The following is a 20749-nucleotide window of genomic DNA, read 5'->3' on the forward strand; positions in this document are numbered from 1 at the left end:
TTCATTATACTTTTCTTTTAGTACTGCTCCATCGAATTTCATTAGGTTCTATTTGAATATGATATTTTTATTTTCAACATCAAAGGATAGTTAATGAGAAATAATTGTTTTCACACATTTGAATTCTTTATATTCTCTTTCACATTCAAATTGTAATTCCCGAATATATGAGACACTTGCTGAAATGAGAAGACCTAGTGACTCTTGATAATTTTTACATGTAGGAAAATTAAAAAAAAATTAATTTCTTTTCCCAAGGGCCAAGTTTTAGCTTAAATGCTTTAATGCATGTAATGTTCTCTTCTCTAAAATATAATATTCTCTGGGAGCAGATTTCTTGGGGAGCTTCTGGAGGCAGCCTTAGTTTCAGTTCTGTGTAATAATCACCTCAAATGCATCCAGGTATTAAAGTCCAGTCCTTTATTGTCTCTTCCACGATAGACCAGTTAGCTTTATTAGAGGCCTATCTCTCTCCTTCGTCCCAAGAGCTCCTGTTGCTAGTCCTTTGGTTCTGCCAGCTTCAGCCTCTAGCTCCCTCAGAATCTAAAGCCTCCAGCCAGCACAATGGTGGAATATTGAATGGATCTGACTCCTCCTCTGAGAGAGTGGGATTGTGGGTTCTCTCTGGATTTGTGGGAGCTCCTGGACTGAATCCTGACTTGTGAATCTCTGGAAGTGAATCCTGACATTTGAATCTCCTGGACTTGTGAATCTCTTGACTGAATCCTGGCTCTGAAGCTCCCAGAGTACTCTTTGGCCCTGAGAGCTTCTTGCTTATATGCTGCACACTGAGTATACTCCAATCATTACATCACTAGGAAACCATTATTTGTTGTAGGATTAAATCAATGCTAAATTAGATTTAACCATTGTCTCCTCAATTCCACTGATTTATCATCTTGTAAGAATTCTAGCAAATGCAGTTGTGATGTTTTGACTTTGAAGTTTTAAATTCAAGTCATTTAAATGCTCCTAATACCTACAATGAAAAACAAATCTTACAATTTTTATTAAACTATTCTAGTGACTCCCCTTTAGACCTTTAGATTCTTAAAAAAAAAAAAAATTGATTTCATGATGTTGTCAAGAACCTTAATACTGCTATTTGAATCTGAAAGAGAACAAATGTATGAAAACAATTGTAAAGCTAGCCAACTTTTATAGGATAAACTAAATCTTCCTGCTTACTTTGTTTCCAAGATTAATGAATAAAACTATCATCGATTCAGTTCTTGAGAACCTGTAACATATACTTTTTAAAAATTTGAACAGAGTTTCCATTTTCGCTCCTTTAGGACACTTCATTTGCTGGTGTTTAAGGCGGTCAGGAGCAATTTCATTCTATTCAGTCAGTAACTAAACTACTGATTCATTTGTTTTCCCTGTCGTTGCCATACTGTTGCCACACATATTAGTTTTGATAATGGAACACTATAGTTCTACAAATCCATATACTTTTATTTAAAATGTGTTCACTTGTAGTATTGAGAAATCAAGCAGTTCTTCACTTACACTTGTGTCTGGCCTCTGATACCTGGACCACAATCAAAAAAGTCTGACTATTTTCCAGTTATGATTTAAGTTTTTCATGATGTCAATGACAATTTCATTAATTCTTTCTGTAAGAGTATTTTATGATAATGAAATCTGGAGAAACCTTTTTGATACAAAGAATTTCACCATACATTTCTTTACAAAATCACCTTCACTAAAACACTTTGAATGTTTAGTTATGAAATCTTAAATAACATAATTAGTTCTGACTAATGTTCTGCAGTTGCTTTCTTAAGTGATTTTTGTAAATATTTTTTATTGTTTTTGAAATATAGATTTAACATTTCTAAATTTATCTTCTCTTCTTTTAAGTATTCATCATCCTCAGAACAATGTATTTATTTCACGATAGCATTTTAAATTATAGTCCTTGTGGATAATAATAGTCTATTAGTTAAAGATAAAATCTTGTGTTCTACTTCAGAAAAGAAATATCTTGCTCCCAACTTATCTGAAAAATCCTATGTTGCTTTTGTATGGATCTTTTCTTGCTTCTTTTAGAATGAAATGTAATTTATACCCTTCCTGTAAAATTAAAATTGCTGTGTTTTAAAACAATGTACAATTTTATATTTCTAGTTACGAATAAATGTATAATTCTTACCTTATATAAGTTGCAGTTAAAGACTCTTTCTCTTAACCCTTTTACCTATAGTGAAGACCTTCTGACCATAAAAACAACAAAATATAATTTCCTGCATATTCTTTAGCACAGAATGGATTTCATTGGTTCATGAATCAAAATTAGAAATCATCTGCACAAATTGTGTTTAAAAGAAACTCAAGGTCAGAATTCCAATAAGTTGGTGGGCATGAAGCCTTCCTTCAACTGCTTGGAGTGAGGGAGTGAATTTCAGAATGTGATTACTGGAGAGAGAGAGAGAGAGAGAGACAAAGAAAGACAAAGCCTGTTTGGGAAGGTCTGCTCCATGCATGTTGGTTTTGGCTTTTCCTTTTCAGAAACAACTGCCTCTTTTCTCCTTAATTTTTATACTAATTCTAGTACATGGCTTGCATCTGACAATCTACTGGCTGGCGGGGGTGAGGGGTGGGGGGGTCCTCTCCCATATCATATTTTAGTACTGCACAGGAAGATCCATACCTTTGCAGTGTGTGTGCTGCTTCAAGGTGCTTGTCAATGAACCTGTGTAATCTACTATGGTATATAATGCTACAGTGCCGAATAGCAGCTATTCTGAAAAAGAAAAATGATCATTTTTACTTTTTACCAATAGCCCTTCAAATACTAAAAATATCACAAAATTCTTTGTAATAAACATTTTTCTACTTTCCCCACTGGAACCAGATTGTAGTTTGCAAAAAGAATAGCTTGGCTGTGAATTCTTCTTCTTCTTCTTCTTCTTTTTTTTTTAATAGCTTTTTATTTTATTTACGAGTTATATGCATGGGTAATTTTACAGCATTGACAATTGCCAAACCTTTTGTTCCAATTTTTCCCCTCCTTCCCCCCATCCCCTCCCCCAGATTGCAGGTTGACCAATACATGTTAAATATGTTAAAGTATAAATTAAATACAATATAAGTATATATGTCCAAACAGTTATTTTGCTGTACAAAAAGAATTGGACTTTGAAATAGTATACTATTAGCCTGTGAAGAAAATCAAAAATGCAGGCAGACAAAAATAGAGGGATTGGGAATTCTATGTAATGGTTCTTAGTCATCTCCCAGAGTTCTTTTGCTGGATGTAGCTGGTTCAATTCATTACTGCTCTATTGGAACTGATGTGGTTCATCTTATTGCTGGAGAGGACCAGGTCCATCAGAATTGATCATCATATAGTATTGTTGTTGAAGTATATATAATGATTTCCTCGTCCTACTCATTTCACTTAGCATCAGTTCATGTAAGTCTCTCCAAGCCTCTCTGTATTTATCCTGCTGGTCATTTCTTACCAAACAATAATATTCCCTAATATTCATGTACCACAATTTATTCAGCCATTCTCCAATTAATGGGCATCCACTCAATTTCTAGTTTCTTTTGGCTGTGAATTCTTAAATCTAACTTAGGATGGTTAGCCGCGTGGCTCATATGCTTATAGATTAAGTTATGGTCACTGGCTTCCGTGTGCAGAAAATTTGTGGTAATCTGACATATGCCATACTGAATTTCTCCTATGTTGTTCTTGCTCAGGGCTTCTTCTCAATTAACCTTCAGATTATCAGACAAATCCCTTATCTCCTATTCCCACCTACTATCTCCTTGCTTCTTCTAAAATTATCAATGGCTAGACATTTGAGAGGGGAAATTATTCCTTTAAAATCAATAATTGCCACAAATACAAATGAGGGCTGGTAAACATGGTAATAAAATAGTCGTTTTTATAATTATTTTATGATTTTCATTTTAAAAATGGAACATATATACTTTATTGTATTTTTATTTATTTTGTTAACTGTTTCCAAATGAGTTAACTTTGGTTCACATTACACTTGAGTACCATGAATTGGACACTCATTCTATAGTGTGAGGACCTTTCTTTTTTTAGTGTTTGGGTCTTCTAAGTCAAAAGCATGAGTGTTCAGAGACCTTTATAAACTCTATAAACTTATAACTCTAGGAAGTATGATGGGAAGGCACCATGTCTGCTTATACAATTCATGAAAATAGTGGATTTTTGGAACTTAGCAATTGAAACAATATATGGTTGAGTAAACAGTATTGCTGAAGCAGTGGGGTCAGGGAGATATTCTGTGTGATAGTTATAAATAAGGGGGTTCAATTTAAGCATGGCTTACCTTTAAAAGCTTTAAAAACTATTGGAGCAGAGAGCTACAATATTAGAGATGAAAATAGTGGTTGAAAATTTGCAAAGATTTTAAGGGAGTTTGAGATCAAAAACTACATAAAACCTATGGTTAAGTATCACAATGTGTTCCCTTTGTTTAGCGGGAGGGGACTTTATAAGTTGTATCACTTTCAATTTTTTTTTATAAGTACCTCTTTGTTAGAAAAGATCAGTAATTAGCTTGTATATTAGCAATATTACAACCTATCCATAGTGCTGAGATTTTTTTATGATGATAAACTTAACAGCCATTAGCAGATATTGACATTTCCATAATATAAAGAAAAAGGATGAATATTGTATACGAATCTCTAGTGAACAGTTTTTTTTAAAGTATATATATTTAGTTTAATATGGCATTACCAATACTACCTTGTCTGTGACTTCTTTTGAACTTAGCTTCTGTGGATTTTAAAAATGTTGATATTTTTAAAATATCAATCTTGCTTCCTTCCTATGACTCCCTCATTTCCTAAAAAACAAAAACAAAAACTCAAACAAAAAAAGCAATCACATCAAAAACTCTTTTTGCAACAAAAATAACTGTTTGGAAACTGTGGAATGTGTGCCTTGTTCTGCACCTTTCTCTTAAGGGATGGGAAGCAATTCATCAGTCTTTTTCAGGCAAGATTGGTCATGGCATTGTTCAAAATTCTTAAATCTTTAACAGTTGTTCTTTACATTATTGTCATTGTATAAATTATTCTGATCAGAATGGAGTAGTTTTAGGAGAAAACAAAATATCCCATTCACTGAGGGTATTGAGAGAACAATTGTATAAAGTAGTGATGAAATTTAAATTGGCTAAAGAAATGAATTTTTGCTTAGAATCAAATGGCTTTTTGGAATAGGCCACACACACACAAATCTAACTGAACATTTATGAATAATAAAAAAAAAAGAGCCAGGTGCCTTTATCTCAATGTATATAAATTAGTGACTACCTTGAAAAGTTGTTGGGCAAAAAGGAAAATAAATAAGGGATGGCAGAACTTGGAGAGATCAGGCCCTTCCTGGGAACTATTAGCCCTGAGGAGGAAAGGGGATAAGTATTATACAGGTGAGTAATGATGTCAGATTTTTATGATTGAGCATTGAGAGAGCCTGAATTTAAAAAGGGTACCACCCATATCAGATGCTTACTTTACTTATGGGTTTCTACTGACAGGAAGTCAGTTCAAGAATTGTGTTTCCTTCTTTATACCTATGAGATAATGTCTGCCAAATGAGATGACCAGTAAATAAATAGGTTCTAAACTGCTTTTAGTAACAGTGTCTAATTGTCCTGCGTGGATAATGAACAAGGGACATATATATATATATATATATTTTTTTTTTTTAGAAAAATCTAGTCAAGCAAACTGTAACTGTTCAAGAAATTAACCTTTATAAGATGTTCTCTAATTAAATTTACCTAGAAACATGGTAATAATATGAAAAGTAGAGGCAGCAAATCATGCTAGGATTTTGAAAAGCATTCTCAATTGGGTTCAAACAGTTGTAAAATTTCAGTGTGAAGTGGATACAGTCAGAGATGGTCGGCTTTTGCAAGCAGTAGTCCCAGTGATTGCCAGAGGACAGAATGAATAATTTTGTGTTTTTATGTAAATTATTGTATTCATTCTTTTCTGCCAGCATGTATTAGTAGTAATAACATTTAACATTTATATAATGCTTATTTGACTTGATTTTGATGATTCAGCAAGAGAAAAGCTGATGATTTTGTGCAAGTCTTGCCTCACTTAAATCCAATTTGTGCACAAGTCAAGACATCAACCTGTGTTATCATTGGTCCTTTTTAAAAGTAAAGGACAAACAATAATAGTGCTTATTGTATGCTAGCCACTATACTACTATACTGTGTTTTATAGTTATTTTCTCATTTAATCCTCACAACAATTCTGGAGGTAGATGCTGCTATTATCTCCATTTTTCAGATGAGGAAACTGAGGTAAAGAGAAGTTAAATGACTTGGTTGGAATTATACATCTAGTAAGTGTCTAAGGTCAGATTTGTTTTTCAGTTCTTCCTTTTTCCAGGCCCAGCACTCTATTCTCTAACCCAGGGGTCCTCAAACTACGGCTTATAGGCCAGATGCAGCAGCTGAGGAAGTTTATTCCCTTCACCCAGGGCTATGAAGTTTCTTTTTTTAAAGGCCTACAAAACAAAGTTTTTGTTTTTACTATAGTCTGCCTCTCCAACAGTCTGAGGGACAGTGAACTGGCCCTGTATTTAAAAAGTTTAAGGACCCCTGCCTAAACTATGGTTTGCTACATATGTGTTGTGTGTATATATGTACAATTTATTAGTATGGGGTCTTTTTCATAATGTTTTCCTTAGGGACCATGAATAGAGTCCTTTTATTTTAATGAAGATTATTACCTTTTGTAATTATCAAGGTAAAGGATGAAATCATATAGAACAAACTCGTCTGTTTATAGTTGAAAGTGTTTTGTGAGATTTTTTTTTTTTTTTAGTAACTAAACCTCCTTGATAATGCAGGGTTTTTTTTTTTTTTTTTTTTTTTAACACTGAAGTAAACTAACTTATTTTACTAACATATTACTTATTATGACAAGGTCTTTGTATTTATTCTTTATTTAGTTACATATTTCTCCTTCAAAAAATGTAGATTCCCTGAGATCAAGTATTGCTTTTTATCTCTGTCTTCAGTAACTAGCATCATATAATGTGATTCATAAATTCTTGTTGAATGAATGAACATTCTATGGAATGGATTCCATGATCAGAAGAGGATCTCTTATCTTGAGTAATTCAGTAATGAGGAATGGGTTAGAAAAGTATGTTGCCATTTTGTATCTCTACCCTGAAAGATGCTATAGTTAAAAAACTTCTAGAGAATTAGCTAGTATTGTTAGGGAAATGCTGTTAATATGCTTTCTGATATAAGGGAAGTATATCTCCTGCGTCTCTCTCAGACATTGCAGTTTTGGAACTCCCTTCTTAGTACTTAGCAACCTTATCTCTAACCAAAGCAAAATATACATAGAATTAATGAGTGATCTCAAACAAATAGATACAAATATTCAAGAGGGCACCATTGTTCCTGGTACCAAATTATAATTAAATAATAATAGCAATTATAATAATCTACATTTAATTAACACTTTTTTTCAGATTCCTTTGATTTCAAGGTTCTATGATTTCATTGGTGTGGCTGATTTCACTTACTGATATAACAACTTCCCTGCCATCTCCATCTCACACACACACTCAGTTACACACACACACACACACATATGCGTGTGCATGCCAAATGATTTTTGAGAAAAGTTATAGTTGAAATTTCATTTACCTTGGAAGTGATGAACATCTTTAAACTTGATTTGGCCAGCTCTTAATTTTTAGGCTTAATAATAACTCTTCAACCTTCTGTTCTGTTAAAATAGCTTTGAGGAAACCAAAAGTCACCTCTGTTCCACGAAATGTAAAATTTTTGTATGGGTTTCAATAAACTCAGTCCTTTTTAACTTAAGGTATACCTAAAAAAGAAGTGGGGGGGTGGTGGGTTGGCTAGATTATGAGGTATTGCATTTCTGGTTTCAGATCCTGCCTCTGATGCTTGTTTATTGTGTGACAGATAAAGTGAAAAAGATGGGCTAAAAGCCTCTTCAGGTCCTTTCCATTCTAGATGTTATTTCTATTTTTATTGTAAAAGGAATTAAGGTAAATTATAATTATATCTATCTTTAGCACCTAGCTTGCTTTAACAGCCCCCAATGGAAACTAGGCTGCTTTTCTTCTATTATATTTTGGTCTTGGCATGAAGTTTCATAGCCATGATACAAATTGCAATTTTTATTATAATTTGTGTTTTTTTACGTATTATATAGTAGGAAGATAGAATTCATGATAGAAGGGGGGAAAGAATACTTTCATAATGATTATTGTTCAGCGACCAATTGTCTCTGAATTGTTCTGACCTTACGATGTATGAGGGTTGTTGGGAGTCATGAAGACATGATTTTATATTTATTTTTTCTACCCTATATTCTCCAACTTGCTGATATGCTTTCTTGTATGTTGACCATGGATTTTGAATGTAGACTCTTTAAATTATTGGGATTTTATAGGTCCAGGCATTTATTTGTGAACTATTTATTTCATTAAATAGGCTAATAACAAAGATAACTAGGCTTATATTGAAAAAATTAGATGTTAAGTTTTACACTTAAGTATTATAAGTAATCCATTAAAAACAACTTATTTTATTGTAACAAAGCTTAGTGTAATTTCTTCCTCTTAAGGGAAAACCACAACTTTATAAAACATGAGGTATTAGACTGTGCTCACAACTCAGTATTGAGGAGTATTACTGGATAGGAGGTAGCTCCTTTGAAGAATATTAGTGTATGGGAGGTACTTTATAAGGGCTGATAATCAAGTCATACCAAATGTTCTGCTATTCTAGATATCCCTTGCTACAATAATGGTGTCCAAATAGTAGGAAAAAGAACCAAAATGTAAAAGGCAAAATGCCAAAAAACAACATTTAAATTGCTTACAAGTTATTATCAGATAAATTGAATCTTAGCTGATGAAATATTCTTTTGTTATGTTAAAAATATTTCATCTATAGAATCTGTCATACTTGGATAAGCAGGTTTTAGATCTAGAAGGGATCTTAGAAATCCTCCAAACCAGCTCCTATATTTTATGGATGAGAAGCCGGAGACTCATTGATCTTGTAGATCATACTCTGATAGGAAGAGGTAGAGTTGGAATTTGACTGGGTTCTCTAGTTCCCAGTTAGTCTTTAGTTTCAGGTCCAGCCAAATGCCTGATATGTGCCAGGAACTGAAAATATACCACCCCAGCAGATAACGAAATGCAGGATAGTTTGAGAATGTGGCATCTTAGTTGACCTTTGAGGGAAACTAAAGATTCAGAGTTAGAGAAGAGGGAGTGCATTCCAGTGGTGGGGCTTGTGCAATCACTGAGGCAGAGATGGAACGCAGAGTTCTGACAGCTAATTTGTTGTAATTTTGGTAAACATTAGCAATCCATTGCCAGAATTGTTTTAATCAGATTTGGGATGACCTGCTTAGTAGGAGAAAATGCTAAGTTAAAAAGGAATGCCCTTGTTAAAGAACAAATGAGGGGTAGGATTGAGTGGTTAGGAAGCCAAAGTCATCCTCAACTCCTGGTAGGAAGACTTGGATTTGAGTCTGACACATATCATTGGGTCTCATGCCCCATGGTATTTCTCTAAGTCACGGAGTAAGTCGAGGTAATCCATCCTCAGGAGCTCCCTTCTAGATGAAATCAATGGTCCCTTCAAAAGAAAAAAAATGTTAATGATCTGTTATCAACTCCAGGGTTAGATGTTCGACAAACTTCTCAAATACTTAGTTATGCCTTGTTCTGTGGGAGATTTGGGGAAAAAAATATGCAGTTTATCTAGTAAGTAATCTCTTTGGTGCTTAATAATTCTGTACTAGAAAGAACATCTCTGCTTCCTGAAGTTAATTATTATGAAATCTAGACTATCTTTGAATTGGCTTTAACTGTTCTTAGGAGGGACAGATCTCAGTCAGATGTATTCAAATCTAGGACCAGAATCATACCCAATGGATACCCAATGGATCTGTCTGACAGGTATTATTGCCACAGGCTAAGGAAAGTGTCCAGAAATTTAGGTTAGTCATAATTCTGCAACTTAGTAGTTTTTTGACTTTGGGCAAATAACCTTTAAGCCTCAAAATGAATGTAAAATATGTGAGAAAGCATAAATATTTAAATATTTTATTACTAAAAGTGACTATTTCCTGTGCCATCATTAAGTTTCTTCAGACACTAGGTGCATTCTTTTAAATGTCAGTAGTTCTTCAGGTAAGAGTTGTAGTGTAGTGTAGCATGAATTAGGTCATTAGACTGTCATTTAAAATGAACTTTCTTGAGTGGTTAAGGTTGATTAGTAGGTTGGCTCATAGTTGGAGCTTTAAATTGGAAGAATTCTTTATCAAGGAATTTGTTGCTAGGCAGATATTGCTGTTTGTTATAGGTATTCACTAGCTTTATAGTGTGACTTAAATGGTAGTCATGGCATGTAAGTAGTAGTAAGGAGAAATTTTTCTGCTTTTTAAAAAAGTTCTTATGAAAATTTTAATTTTTTAACCTACTAAATGCATTGTAACATGCAATGTCAAAGGAATAATTTTAAAGATTGAACAGTCCCAGCCTAAATTTTGCTACAGAAATTACTTGTGAACCTATGTGGCCAACTTATTGGCATTGTTAAATATAATAATAATTGATGGCCTTTGGCTATTGTCTTTCATTCTTGAAGAGGACCAAAGTGTCATCTTATCAGACCAATATGAGCTTGAAAAGTTCTATCACAAGTGGAGCACAAATACTCCACATGAACATTTGGAGTTGAGATGTCTCTAAATTTGCACATTTCATATTTCTTTAGAGCTACTGCCAAGTTTTCTTTGCTCATAGAGTATAGGACCTTTGTTATGGGCACACTATGCTGGGCTCTCCTTTGCTAGCATCTCTTTTGTCACACAGTCACTTCGGAAGTTTTTCAGAGAGACTATGAGAGTGCTTTTTTATGTGGATTCTTGTGACTTCCATAGGAGTGCTTGCCCTCTGTGAATTCTTCACAAAATAGTTTTTTAGACAGACATTTGGCATTTGAACAGTATCGCTAGTCCAGAAGAGTTGTGCTCTCTGCAGTAGAATTTGAATACTTTAGCAGTTAAGCTGGAGAAAGGACCTGTCTGGTATCTTATTTTGCCAGGTATCTTCAGAATCTTCCTAAGACATGTCAAATAGAAGCAGTTCAGTTTCCTGGCATGACACTGGTCTATTGTCCAAGTTTCACAGGCAAAGTCTTCAGCACAGAGGCTTGTAGACCTTCAGTTTGGTAGGCATTTTAATAGCTCTTTTCTCTTATACTTTCCTTTGAAGTTTTCTTAACTCTGGGCTAGCTCTGGCAATTTCATCATCTCTGTGGACATCCCTGCAACTGCTAAGATGAATTGGAGATTAAAATCTAGCAAGGTGCTACTAATTTAGTTTTCTTTTTGATGTTTAATACTTCTGAACGAGAAAAACCATTTCTGTTTCTTGAAATTAAATATGAAACCTAGATTACCTTTGAATTAGGAGGGACAGACTTTAGTCAGAAGTCATCAGAGGACCAAAAACATCCCAGTGGATCTGAATTTGTGGATTTGCCCAAACTGATGGTTCCATGGATGGATGTGTGGTGCTGGCTGGTGGAGAATCTTGTGTTTTCTTGGTGCTAATTGTTAGGCTAAAATGAGCAAAAGTCTGAAAGAACTGATTCATCTCCACCTATGAGGCTGCATTGAGTGCACAGTCAATTGAGAATCTGAAGCATCTAAAAAACCCCTAAGAAAAAAGAGACACAAAACAAGTTAAGTTACTGCCAATGGCCAGAGGGCTCATTCCTGACAGGAGATGAGGTTTAAACCCAACTTTCCTGAATCCAAAACCTGCCCCTTTTCCACTCTTACCGCTTCTTCTAAAATGAACTAATAAATTCTTGATAGTTAGCAAGAACAAATGTAACTTAATTTTTGAATTTTTATACTTGTACATGCCATTGTTAGCACAGGTAAATTCAAAGTCACCTTTAGCTTTCACATAACAATATTTGGTTAGAGGAAGAAATTATCTAATGAACTCATGAATATAATAATATGAAAGAAGTGTCTAAGGATTGTAACTTACAAATTTTCCATGCTCCATTTCTTCCTCAATTTATTTGCAAAATGATTACAAGGGGAATTGGTAAGAGTAGATTTTCTATATTTAAGATATCATGGGAGGCAGCTAGTTGGTGCAGTGAATAGAGCACCAGCCTTGAGGAAGACCTGAGTTCAAATGTAGCCTCAGACACTTCCTAGCTGTGTGACCCTGGGCAAGTCACTTAACTCCAATTGACTCAGGAAAACAAACAAATAAACAAAGTATCTTGGAGAAAGTTGCTAGATTGTTTTGATATCAGTATAATCAATTTGCAAACCTGAAATAAAGCATTTATCTTGAAAAATTAAGAAAAACAACATTATTGAACAGTTGTGGATGATAGTGCATGTAGGTCTTTCACTTTTGTAATTTCTTGCTTCTTAAAAGGAGTATATGCTTTAATTCAAATGAACTTGACATGCTTTGTTGCTGATTAATATTAATTTCACAGTTGTAATCAATTTGTATACTATTTTGACTGTTATTTCCTTCACTCTGCATTACTTTATGCAAATTTTTCCACATTTTAGAAAATAATTCATTTCTAATTTCTTATGGTACAGTAGTGTTCCAGGGCATCCTATATTAAAATTTATTTAGTTATTTGCCAAATTGTTGGATACAGTTCTCAGCTCTTTACTTTATAAAAGATGTGTGTAGCTTTACAAAAATGAGTCTTTTTGTCCTTAGGATATATAAACTTAGGAATGTGATCACTGTTAAAGGGTATGACCAAATTTGTAACTTTGCCCATATAATACCAAATTGCTTTCTCAACAGTAGGACTGTTTGACAAAGCGATCAACAGTACATTAGTTTCACATAGATTTGGGAAACTGGAGAATCATTTTGGCTGTGTGGTGGTGATGGTTAGGGAAGGATCTGGAGACAGACAAAAGGAAGTTTAAGATCACCTTATGTAAGCAGAAATGATTTCTCCAAGTGATTAGGCAATTTGTTATTTGTGAAACCAAACTATTCTGTTAAAATTATTGCCATATATTAGCTATTATGGCTTCAAAATTGGCATAGGGAAAGGTTTTGGTAAAAATATATTAACTTTTTCTTCCAGTAGCAAATTATAACAGGGATGAGAACCAGGAAGGTCATTTGACTGATGAATATGACTGTTATTGTGAAATATGACTGTTATTGTGAAATAACTGTTCTGTCTGTATGTGAACAGTTTAATAGGAAGTAAAAAAGAGTTCTAGTTAGCTGAGGAAGCAGTGAAGAATCTCTTTAGAAACAGCTCTAAAAAGTATTTATCTGATATCCTGATCTCAGTCTGACTGCAATATAGTCAGTGACATTGAATATTATTTTGTTAAAATTTAGTTAAATTATTTTAGTTAAATTTGATCTCATCACACTTGAGTTTTTCCACCATTGATTGGTTTGGATTGCAGTCTGTCCATACTTTATCAGATCTTGTGATTCTTTACCTTGTTCTTTTTTTTTTTTTTTAATTCTTAAAAATTTGTCATTTGTTTTGATGTCACCTTTATTTCCTGGCATCCTCTCCCTTTATTCACTGGGTTGACTATTTCTTTATAAAGAACAAAACAATCAGCACATCAATGTATGCTGTGTTCCCCCTCTATGGTTTCCCATTTATACAGAGAAAGGAGGGGATTATATTCTCATATTCATTCTTTGGGATTAGATTTTTTTTAGTTATAATTACATTGTATTCAATTTTGATTTGCTGCTACTGCTATTTTTTTTTTCTTCCATATGTGTAATCATTGCATATATTTTCTGTGGTTTGCTTACTTCACTTTACATCAGTTCATGAGTCCTCCCATGTCCATGATGAATTTCACGAAGATTTATTTGTAGAATGTCATATTCTATTTAATTTATATACCATAAATAGGTTTCACAATCCCCCTGTTAGAGGACATATATTTTGTTTATACTTTCTTTGCTTTTAGGTTATTTGTGCTCTTTAATGCAGAGATTAAAGGCATTTTTCTAGGCTTTTTTGTATTTTATTTTTATCACTGAGTTTACTTGAGCTGTCCATTTTTTTATCTTTTGTACTTTCCAACTCATATCTAATCATATATTTCCTTGGGATGATATCAAATCAAGGATTCCTTGCGCGCATACACACACACGCACACACACTATTTATTTTCTCCTTTCTTTTAATTACAGATCTAATCAATCAACAAGAATTTATTAGTACCTGCTAGGTTTTGGGAATACAAAGATAAATTATGAGAACCCTGCCTTCAAGCAGCTTACATTCTGTTGGGGAGACATGTCTACTTATACATATATACATACACATACCTGTGTACATATATGTATGTGTTATCTTATTTGTATAAACAAAATAATTTTTTGCAGGGGAGGCATTAGCAACTAGGGAATCAGAAAAAGTCTTATATTTGAAGTTGTATTTAAAAGAAACCAAGATGTGGAATGGAGGAGCGAATGCATCTAGGAATGGGATATATAATCTCTGCAGAGGTATCTTAAGATGACATCAAAAGGTGGATTGTCATGTGTGAAGAGCAGCTAGGAGAATTAGGTTAGTTAGATCATAACATGAATGAAGGGGACAAAAAGATGCACAATAAGGTTGAAAAGGTAGATGGGATCTGGTTTTGAAGGGCTTGAAATATCAGGAATATTTTGTTGATCCCAGAGGTAAGAAACGTTAAAAGGAATTCATAGGTATATCTTTTTAGAAAATCACTTTGGCAGGTCTGTGGATGATAAATTGAAGAGGGCAGAGACTTGAGAGGGCAGGGACACATCCATCCAGACCAGTTACCACAGTTAGTATTGTGAAAGGCCACATGACAACCGAGTTCATCCAGAAGATCTGGATTCCTGACCAGGCTTTACTGAGTCTCTGGCCCATGACTTTGAGTTCTTAACCCCTTTGGATCTTTCTATTCTATAAAATGGGAGATAGTGCCTCTTCTGCCTACATTACAGGCATGTTGTGTATCTCAAATAAGATGTATGTGAAAGTACTTTGAACTTAAAACTAATGTTGTAGAATTAGAATATAGTATCTTGACAAAGCTTTCCCAGAATTGGTCAGAGTAATAGAAAAATTAAAATCATCTTTGGGAGTTTTTGTCAATGGAATATGATTGATAACAAGGAATTCAGTGTATCCTAGGATCTTGTTGGGATTTGAGATAATGTTTATGTAGCATTTCACAAGTTGCAAGATCTCTGAGGTCAGTTATGCATACATTTCCCCAATTTTACAGATTGTGGAGGCCTGTATAGTTAACTGCTGTCAGGATTTGATTTCAGGTCTCCCTTCACTCCCAAGTCCGGAACCCTTTGTACTTTATTAGGCAGTATACGCAATTACATAATTCATATTATTGGCTTTGGCTAACATCAATCTTTAGGACTTCTGAGTGGCAAAGTGGATAGAGCACTGGGCCTGGAGTCAGGAAGACCCATCATCTTGTTCAAAACCGGCCTCAGATACTTACTAGCTGTGTGACCCTGGGCAAAACACTTAACCCTGTTTCACTTAGTTCTATATCTATTAAAATGAGCTAATGGTAGTGGTAATCCACTACAGTATCTCTTGGAGAAAAAAAACAAAACAAAAAACTCCAAATGGTGTCACAAGGAATCCTACACAACTTAAAGGACTAATAACAACATATCAATCATCCATATCAATCAGATGGGAGACCATTCATTTATTCACCAGCTATTTTGTTTCTCTTGTGGTAAGTCATAGTATTATGGCAATTTTGTACCTGATCCCAGGTCAGTCTTGGAGAAGAATTGATCTTTAGAGTAGTTCCTTTCTTTTTCTAAGTGGGTTTTTAATATGACACTTAAACCAGTGAATATGAAAAATGTTATTTTTGAAACAAACTGATATTATTGGTGTGTATTACTTAGAGTGATTGAAGGAAGGTTTTAATGCTTAGGTAATTTGTATAAATTCAGATTTGTCTAATACGTAGTTTTCCTTTTATTCAGTCAGGTCAATTCAGTGAAGATATGATCCCAACAGTGGGCTTTAACATGAGGAAAGTAACTAAAGGTAACGTCACAATAAAGGTATGTAAAAGTCATACTGATTGTGTTTAGAGTCCCTGGTCATTATGGTGTAGATTTGAGGGGAGGTGGTTTCTTTTACCCTCTTTTAATCCTAGAGTCTCCAAAGTATATTTCAAAAGCTTTAAATCACTTGCTAATTGGAAAATGTATTTTGAGTTAAAATCTTATAAAAGGTATCTAAGTGAGTAGACCACAACTGCTTGTAGTAGTAGTAGTAGTAGTCGTTGTCGTCGTCGTCATCTAAAATCGAAGTGCCACTTTTCTAATGTTAAAATGTTTCTATGGGCTAAGTCTTTTAGAAATCTAAATTTATTATTATTTAAACTAGCAAATGGAATAGTATACATTCACGTATTGTAAATGTACTATGAACATGATTTAATGTGATTTGAATGGTATGTTCTGCTTAATCATATTTTTCAAAGAATTAAGATTCAAAATGATTGAAGTTCATCTTTGATTTAGAAGTCAGAATCCTTTGGATATGTTTTGGGAATGCTTGGGAATTTGAATTCTTGGTGTTCCACATGGTAGTCAACAACTTATTTCAAGTCTTGGTTGATAAAAGTTATATCTGGTATTTTACTGTGCTCATAAAACTTGAAAACAAATTTTTTTTTGGAGGGGTGGGATGGGTATTTTCTTTCCTAAGAAATTGTTAAATGCTTTTGAAAATTTCCCCATCTTTTCTCTCTCTGTTATTTGAAATGTTCCTCATAAAAACTGTTGTTTTGGTTTAAAGATCTGGGACATAGGAGGGCAGCCACGATTCCGAAGCATGTGGGAACGATACTGCAGAGGAGTTAATGCAATTGTGTAAGTGGGGTAGGGACAGGGGCATTTTTCCAGTTTGTTCTCTTGGACAAATTCATTGTAGCATTGCACTCAATCAGCAAGAATTTAATAAGTATTTACTCTGTGCCCAAGTAGACTAGGTCCTTGAGACACAAAGAATAAAATGGACCCTCTGAAGAGTTTACAAGTCCAGTGGAAAGAGATTTTTTTTTCTCCTTAATTTTTTTACTTGTGTGTGGGGACCACTAAGTTAAAAGGTTTTTTTTAATAATTTATTTTAATTGAATTAATTAATTAATTTTAATTGAATTAAGTCAAAGCATGGCTTTATTATCATATTTTTTTACTTAAAACTATGGATTAAAAACTTTAAGTGACAATTATGATCTTAACTGCCATTAATTGGGTGCATATAAGTATCCTTGAAAGTTTTAGATCTGTTAGGCATCTGGGTATTGCAGTAGATAGATCTGGAGTCAAGATCACCCAAGTTCTAGTTCAGTCCCAGACAATCTTGGGCAAGTCACTTAATGTGTCTACTTCAGGTTCTTCAACTGTGAAATGTGCCTGTCTCATAAATTTGTTTTGAAGAACAAGTGAAATATTTGTAAAGCACTTAGAACAGTACCTGGCACATGGTGGACACTGTAAAATGATAGCCATTATTAATCTTTTTTTCAATATTAGGTTTTTACCCTGGTTCTTCGCTTCTCTGGGCAGTTCTATTCTTACCTACTTCCCTTCTTCACTCCCTTCCCCCTACCCTGAATAGTTTGGTGTGAGATTGAACTTTGGGACCAGTTTTCTTTTTAAAGAAAATAAGATTCTTAGATATTATTATTAAGGAATTTTGCCTGAACTTTTTAAGTTACATGGTGGATGCTGCAGATCGCGAAAAAATTGAAGCTTCTCGGAATGAGCTGCATAATCTTCTGGACAAACCACAGTTACAAGGCATTCCAGTAAGTCTGAGAAGTTTGCTTTTTGATTATAATTTAGCACATTTCACTAGCATTTGAAATGGAGATCACTCTTTAGGAAGGGAAGAAGTTGTTGCTTAAAATACAAGGTATAAACATAATGAATGAGACTAGTTTGTATTTGGCTTAAGCCATATTTATGACTTGAAATGGTTTTATATATTGGAATCATGAAGGTAACTCTCATCTTCTGTTACACAATAGGAGGACTATAAGACAGTAAGAGAGATGTGATGGGTAGCACTAGAGTTTCCTAAACAGTAGTCTTTCTGGTTGTGTGCCACACAGGACAGTATGGAGAAATAGTTCTACTCTTGCTATCAAATTTGCTGCTTTTAAATCTGCTGTGGGCTTAAAGAATAAAGAATCAGGCATGTAGAATTTTGTTAGTTTCCTTCATCTCACAATTGTTACATGCTCACTGTGTGAGCTAAAGAAGATAGTAGAAATAAATGAAGTAGTATCCCTGACTCAAAGTTTTCAGTTTAGACCAGAGTTAACCTGACTACAAATAAAAAGTATGTGAATGAGAGGCTGCTGTTGGGACTCTGTCCTAGGAGATAGGCACTTGGAAATTAGTGACTGAAATAAAGCCAATGGGCAGTCACAAATTTACTTAATGGAGGTACTTGGTAGGTGAAGTTGAATTCTCCTTTGATATTAGGCAGGATTCTGGTGAATCCATTAAGCCTTTGTTGAAAAGGCTTAGGTTTGAGGAGCTTTCTATATTGAGTGTTCACAAAGAAGGTGTGCTGGTAGAAAGTGCTTGTGTGGCAGAAGAGGCGTGTCTGAGCAGGCTGAGAGCTTAAGGGGAGCAGGGAAGGCAAGAGAGTCAGGGGAATTGGATTGGATATCAAGTGATTTCTCCCAGCTCTGATCTCATCATCCTTGCTTGGTCTTTATGTGTAGCTTAAAAGAGCAGCATTAGTCTAATAAGGAAAAGAGAAGGGAATCAGTAAAAGTTGCCAATGTCCAGGCTACAGATTTTGAATGTAAAATAACTGATCTTGTTGCAAAAGACCATCAAATAAGCAAGTAGTATTTATTTATTAAGCACTTACTATATGCCATGTTATATGCCAGGCACTATCCTAAGGTTAGGGTACAAAGTAAGGGACAAAAAGAATCTGTTCTCATTCTAATGGTGAAGATAATATATATGTAAGTGGCTATATACAAAATTCCAACAGAGTAGAATAAACAAAGAAGGCGGCACTGGCAGATTGGGGAGAGGCTTCCAGCACAAGGTGGGATTTGAACTGAATCTTGAAGGAATCCAGACAAACTTAAGGAAGGAAGATATAGCCAGAGCATGGGTGATGGTCTAGATCTAGAAAGTACTGAGGAATAGAAGGATTCAAGTTGACTGTGAGGATGAATAATAGATTTAGAAATAGTTTGAGGACAACATAAAAGCATAAAAAATATTGATTGCACAAAGGAATTACAGTTTTTTAACATGTAAGAGAAACACTTGTGGGTGATGGTAAGATAAAGGGCATGACTGTTTTTCTCTGTAACCAACATGGAGTGGGAAAATGCATCATGGAAATTGGAAAGTTGAATTGGGAAATTGGCAGAATTTCAGAAAACATCAATGTCCATCTTCAAGGTTCCCTATTGTAAGGGTAGGAGTTATGGTAAAAAAGGGATACTGAGCTGGGCATGAAATGTCATAGTTAAAATGTCAGGACTGAATTTAATGGTATATAGGCGAACTTCAAAGGAGTAGTGTTTGTTGAGTGATGGTGGAATAAAGGGTGTCTGGAAGCAATCAAGGAATTGTGTTCCAGAAAAGTAAGAACTGTCATGATGCCCTTAAAGGAACTCTTCTGAGTATTCTCCCTGAAGATTCCAGCTCTGCCTGGCTGCCTTATTTTTCTGATTATTCTAACTTTGGAGCCATTAGTGGGATTTTATATGAGAGTGTATACACACACACACACACACACACACACACACACACACACACATATAGTACATCTATATACAGGTATGCATATATGCATATATATATTCTGTATAATAGCTTTGTATAGATTACAAAGTTATGAACATTTTATATTTCTAGGCTTAGCTGAAATAGTTTGAACTTACTGATTTTTATGAAAAATTCCTAAGCTAGTGAAATTTATTACAAGCTGAATACAGAAAATAGAACACAATTTTAGAGTCCTTTTTGGTAGGAGCCATTTCTTAACATTCCATGTGAAAGACTTGTATCCATGAAGTATCAGGATTACAGATGCCTCATGTATCAGAAGTGTTAAGGTGGGTCTTAGTCAAACGTTTCTAAATATCAGATTCTGTGGAGATTGGTCATCTTTGTTGACACTATATTTAACGTACTTCTATTAACATTTGAAATCTCACCTTTTTCCTTTCTTTCTTTTTTTTTTTTTTTTTTTTAAAGGTGCTAGTACTTGGAAACAAGAGAGACCTGCCTAATGCCTTGGATGAGAAACAACTAATTGAAAAAATGTATGTTTCATGACAGTGTAAAAGGAATTTTCTTTTGTACCAAATTCATTTCTATTGCATTCTTTTATTGATGACTATTTTAGTGACTTTATTTCTTGACATTTTTCTTCCCCATCATAGAACTGGCCTTTGAAAATAGCAAAAGAATTAAACAAAATTGACTATATCTGATAATGTTCCCTACTTTCTCTTTGGAAAAGCAGCTTTTGAGATTTATCATTTATTAACCTGATTCTGAAACTTAATTGCCAAATTAAAAAAGCAAACTTTGGTTTCCTTTTAGTGTTGTTTTAATTTATTTTAGTAATTTAGTATATTTTTC

The 20749-nt window shown here is 34.2% G+C and overlaps 1 protein-coding gene across 1 annotated transcript in view; it reads left to right on the forward strand.

Annotated features, from left to right (window-relative positions):
* Window positions 1-20749, forward strand: part of ARL8B (ADP ribosylation factor like GTPase 8B) — a 45227-nt gene that overhangs the window by 18013 nt on the left and 6465 nt on the right. The window contains exons 2-5 of the mRNA XM_031954344.1: window positions 16091-16171; window positions 16914-16987; window positions 17835-17928; window positions 20360-20427. Of these exons, the coding sequence (XP_031810204.1) occupies window positions 16091-16171; window positions 16914-16987; window positions 17835-17928; window positions 20360-20427 (317 nt within the window). The remainder of the gene's footprint in view (window positions 1-16090; window positions 16172-16913; window positions 16988-17834; window positions 17929-20359; window positions 20428-20749) is intronic.

The sequence above is a fragment of the Sarcophilus harrisii genome, chromosome 1, assembly GCF_902635505.1.
Source record: "Sarcophilus harrisii chromosome 1, mSarHar1.11, whole genome shotgun sequence".
NCBI lineage: Eukaryota > Metazoa > Chordata > Mammalia > Dasyuromorphia > Dasyuridae > Sarcophilus > Sarcophilus harrisii.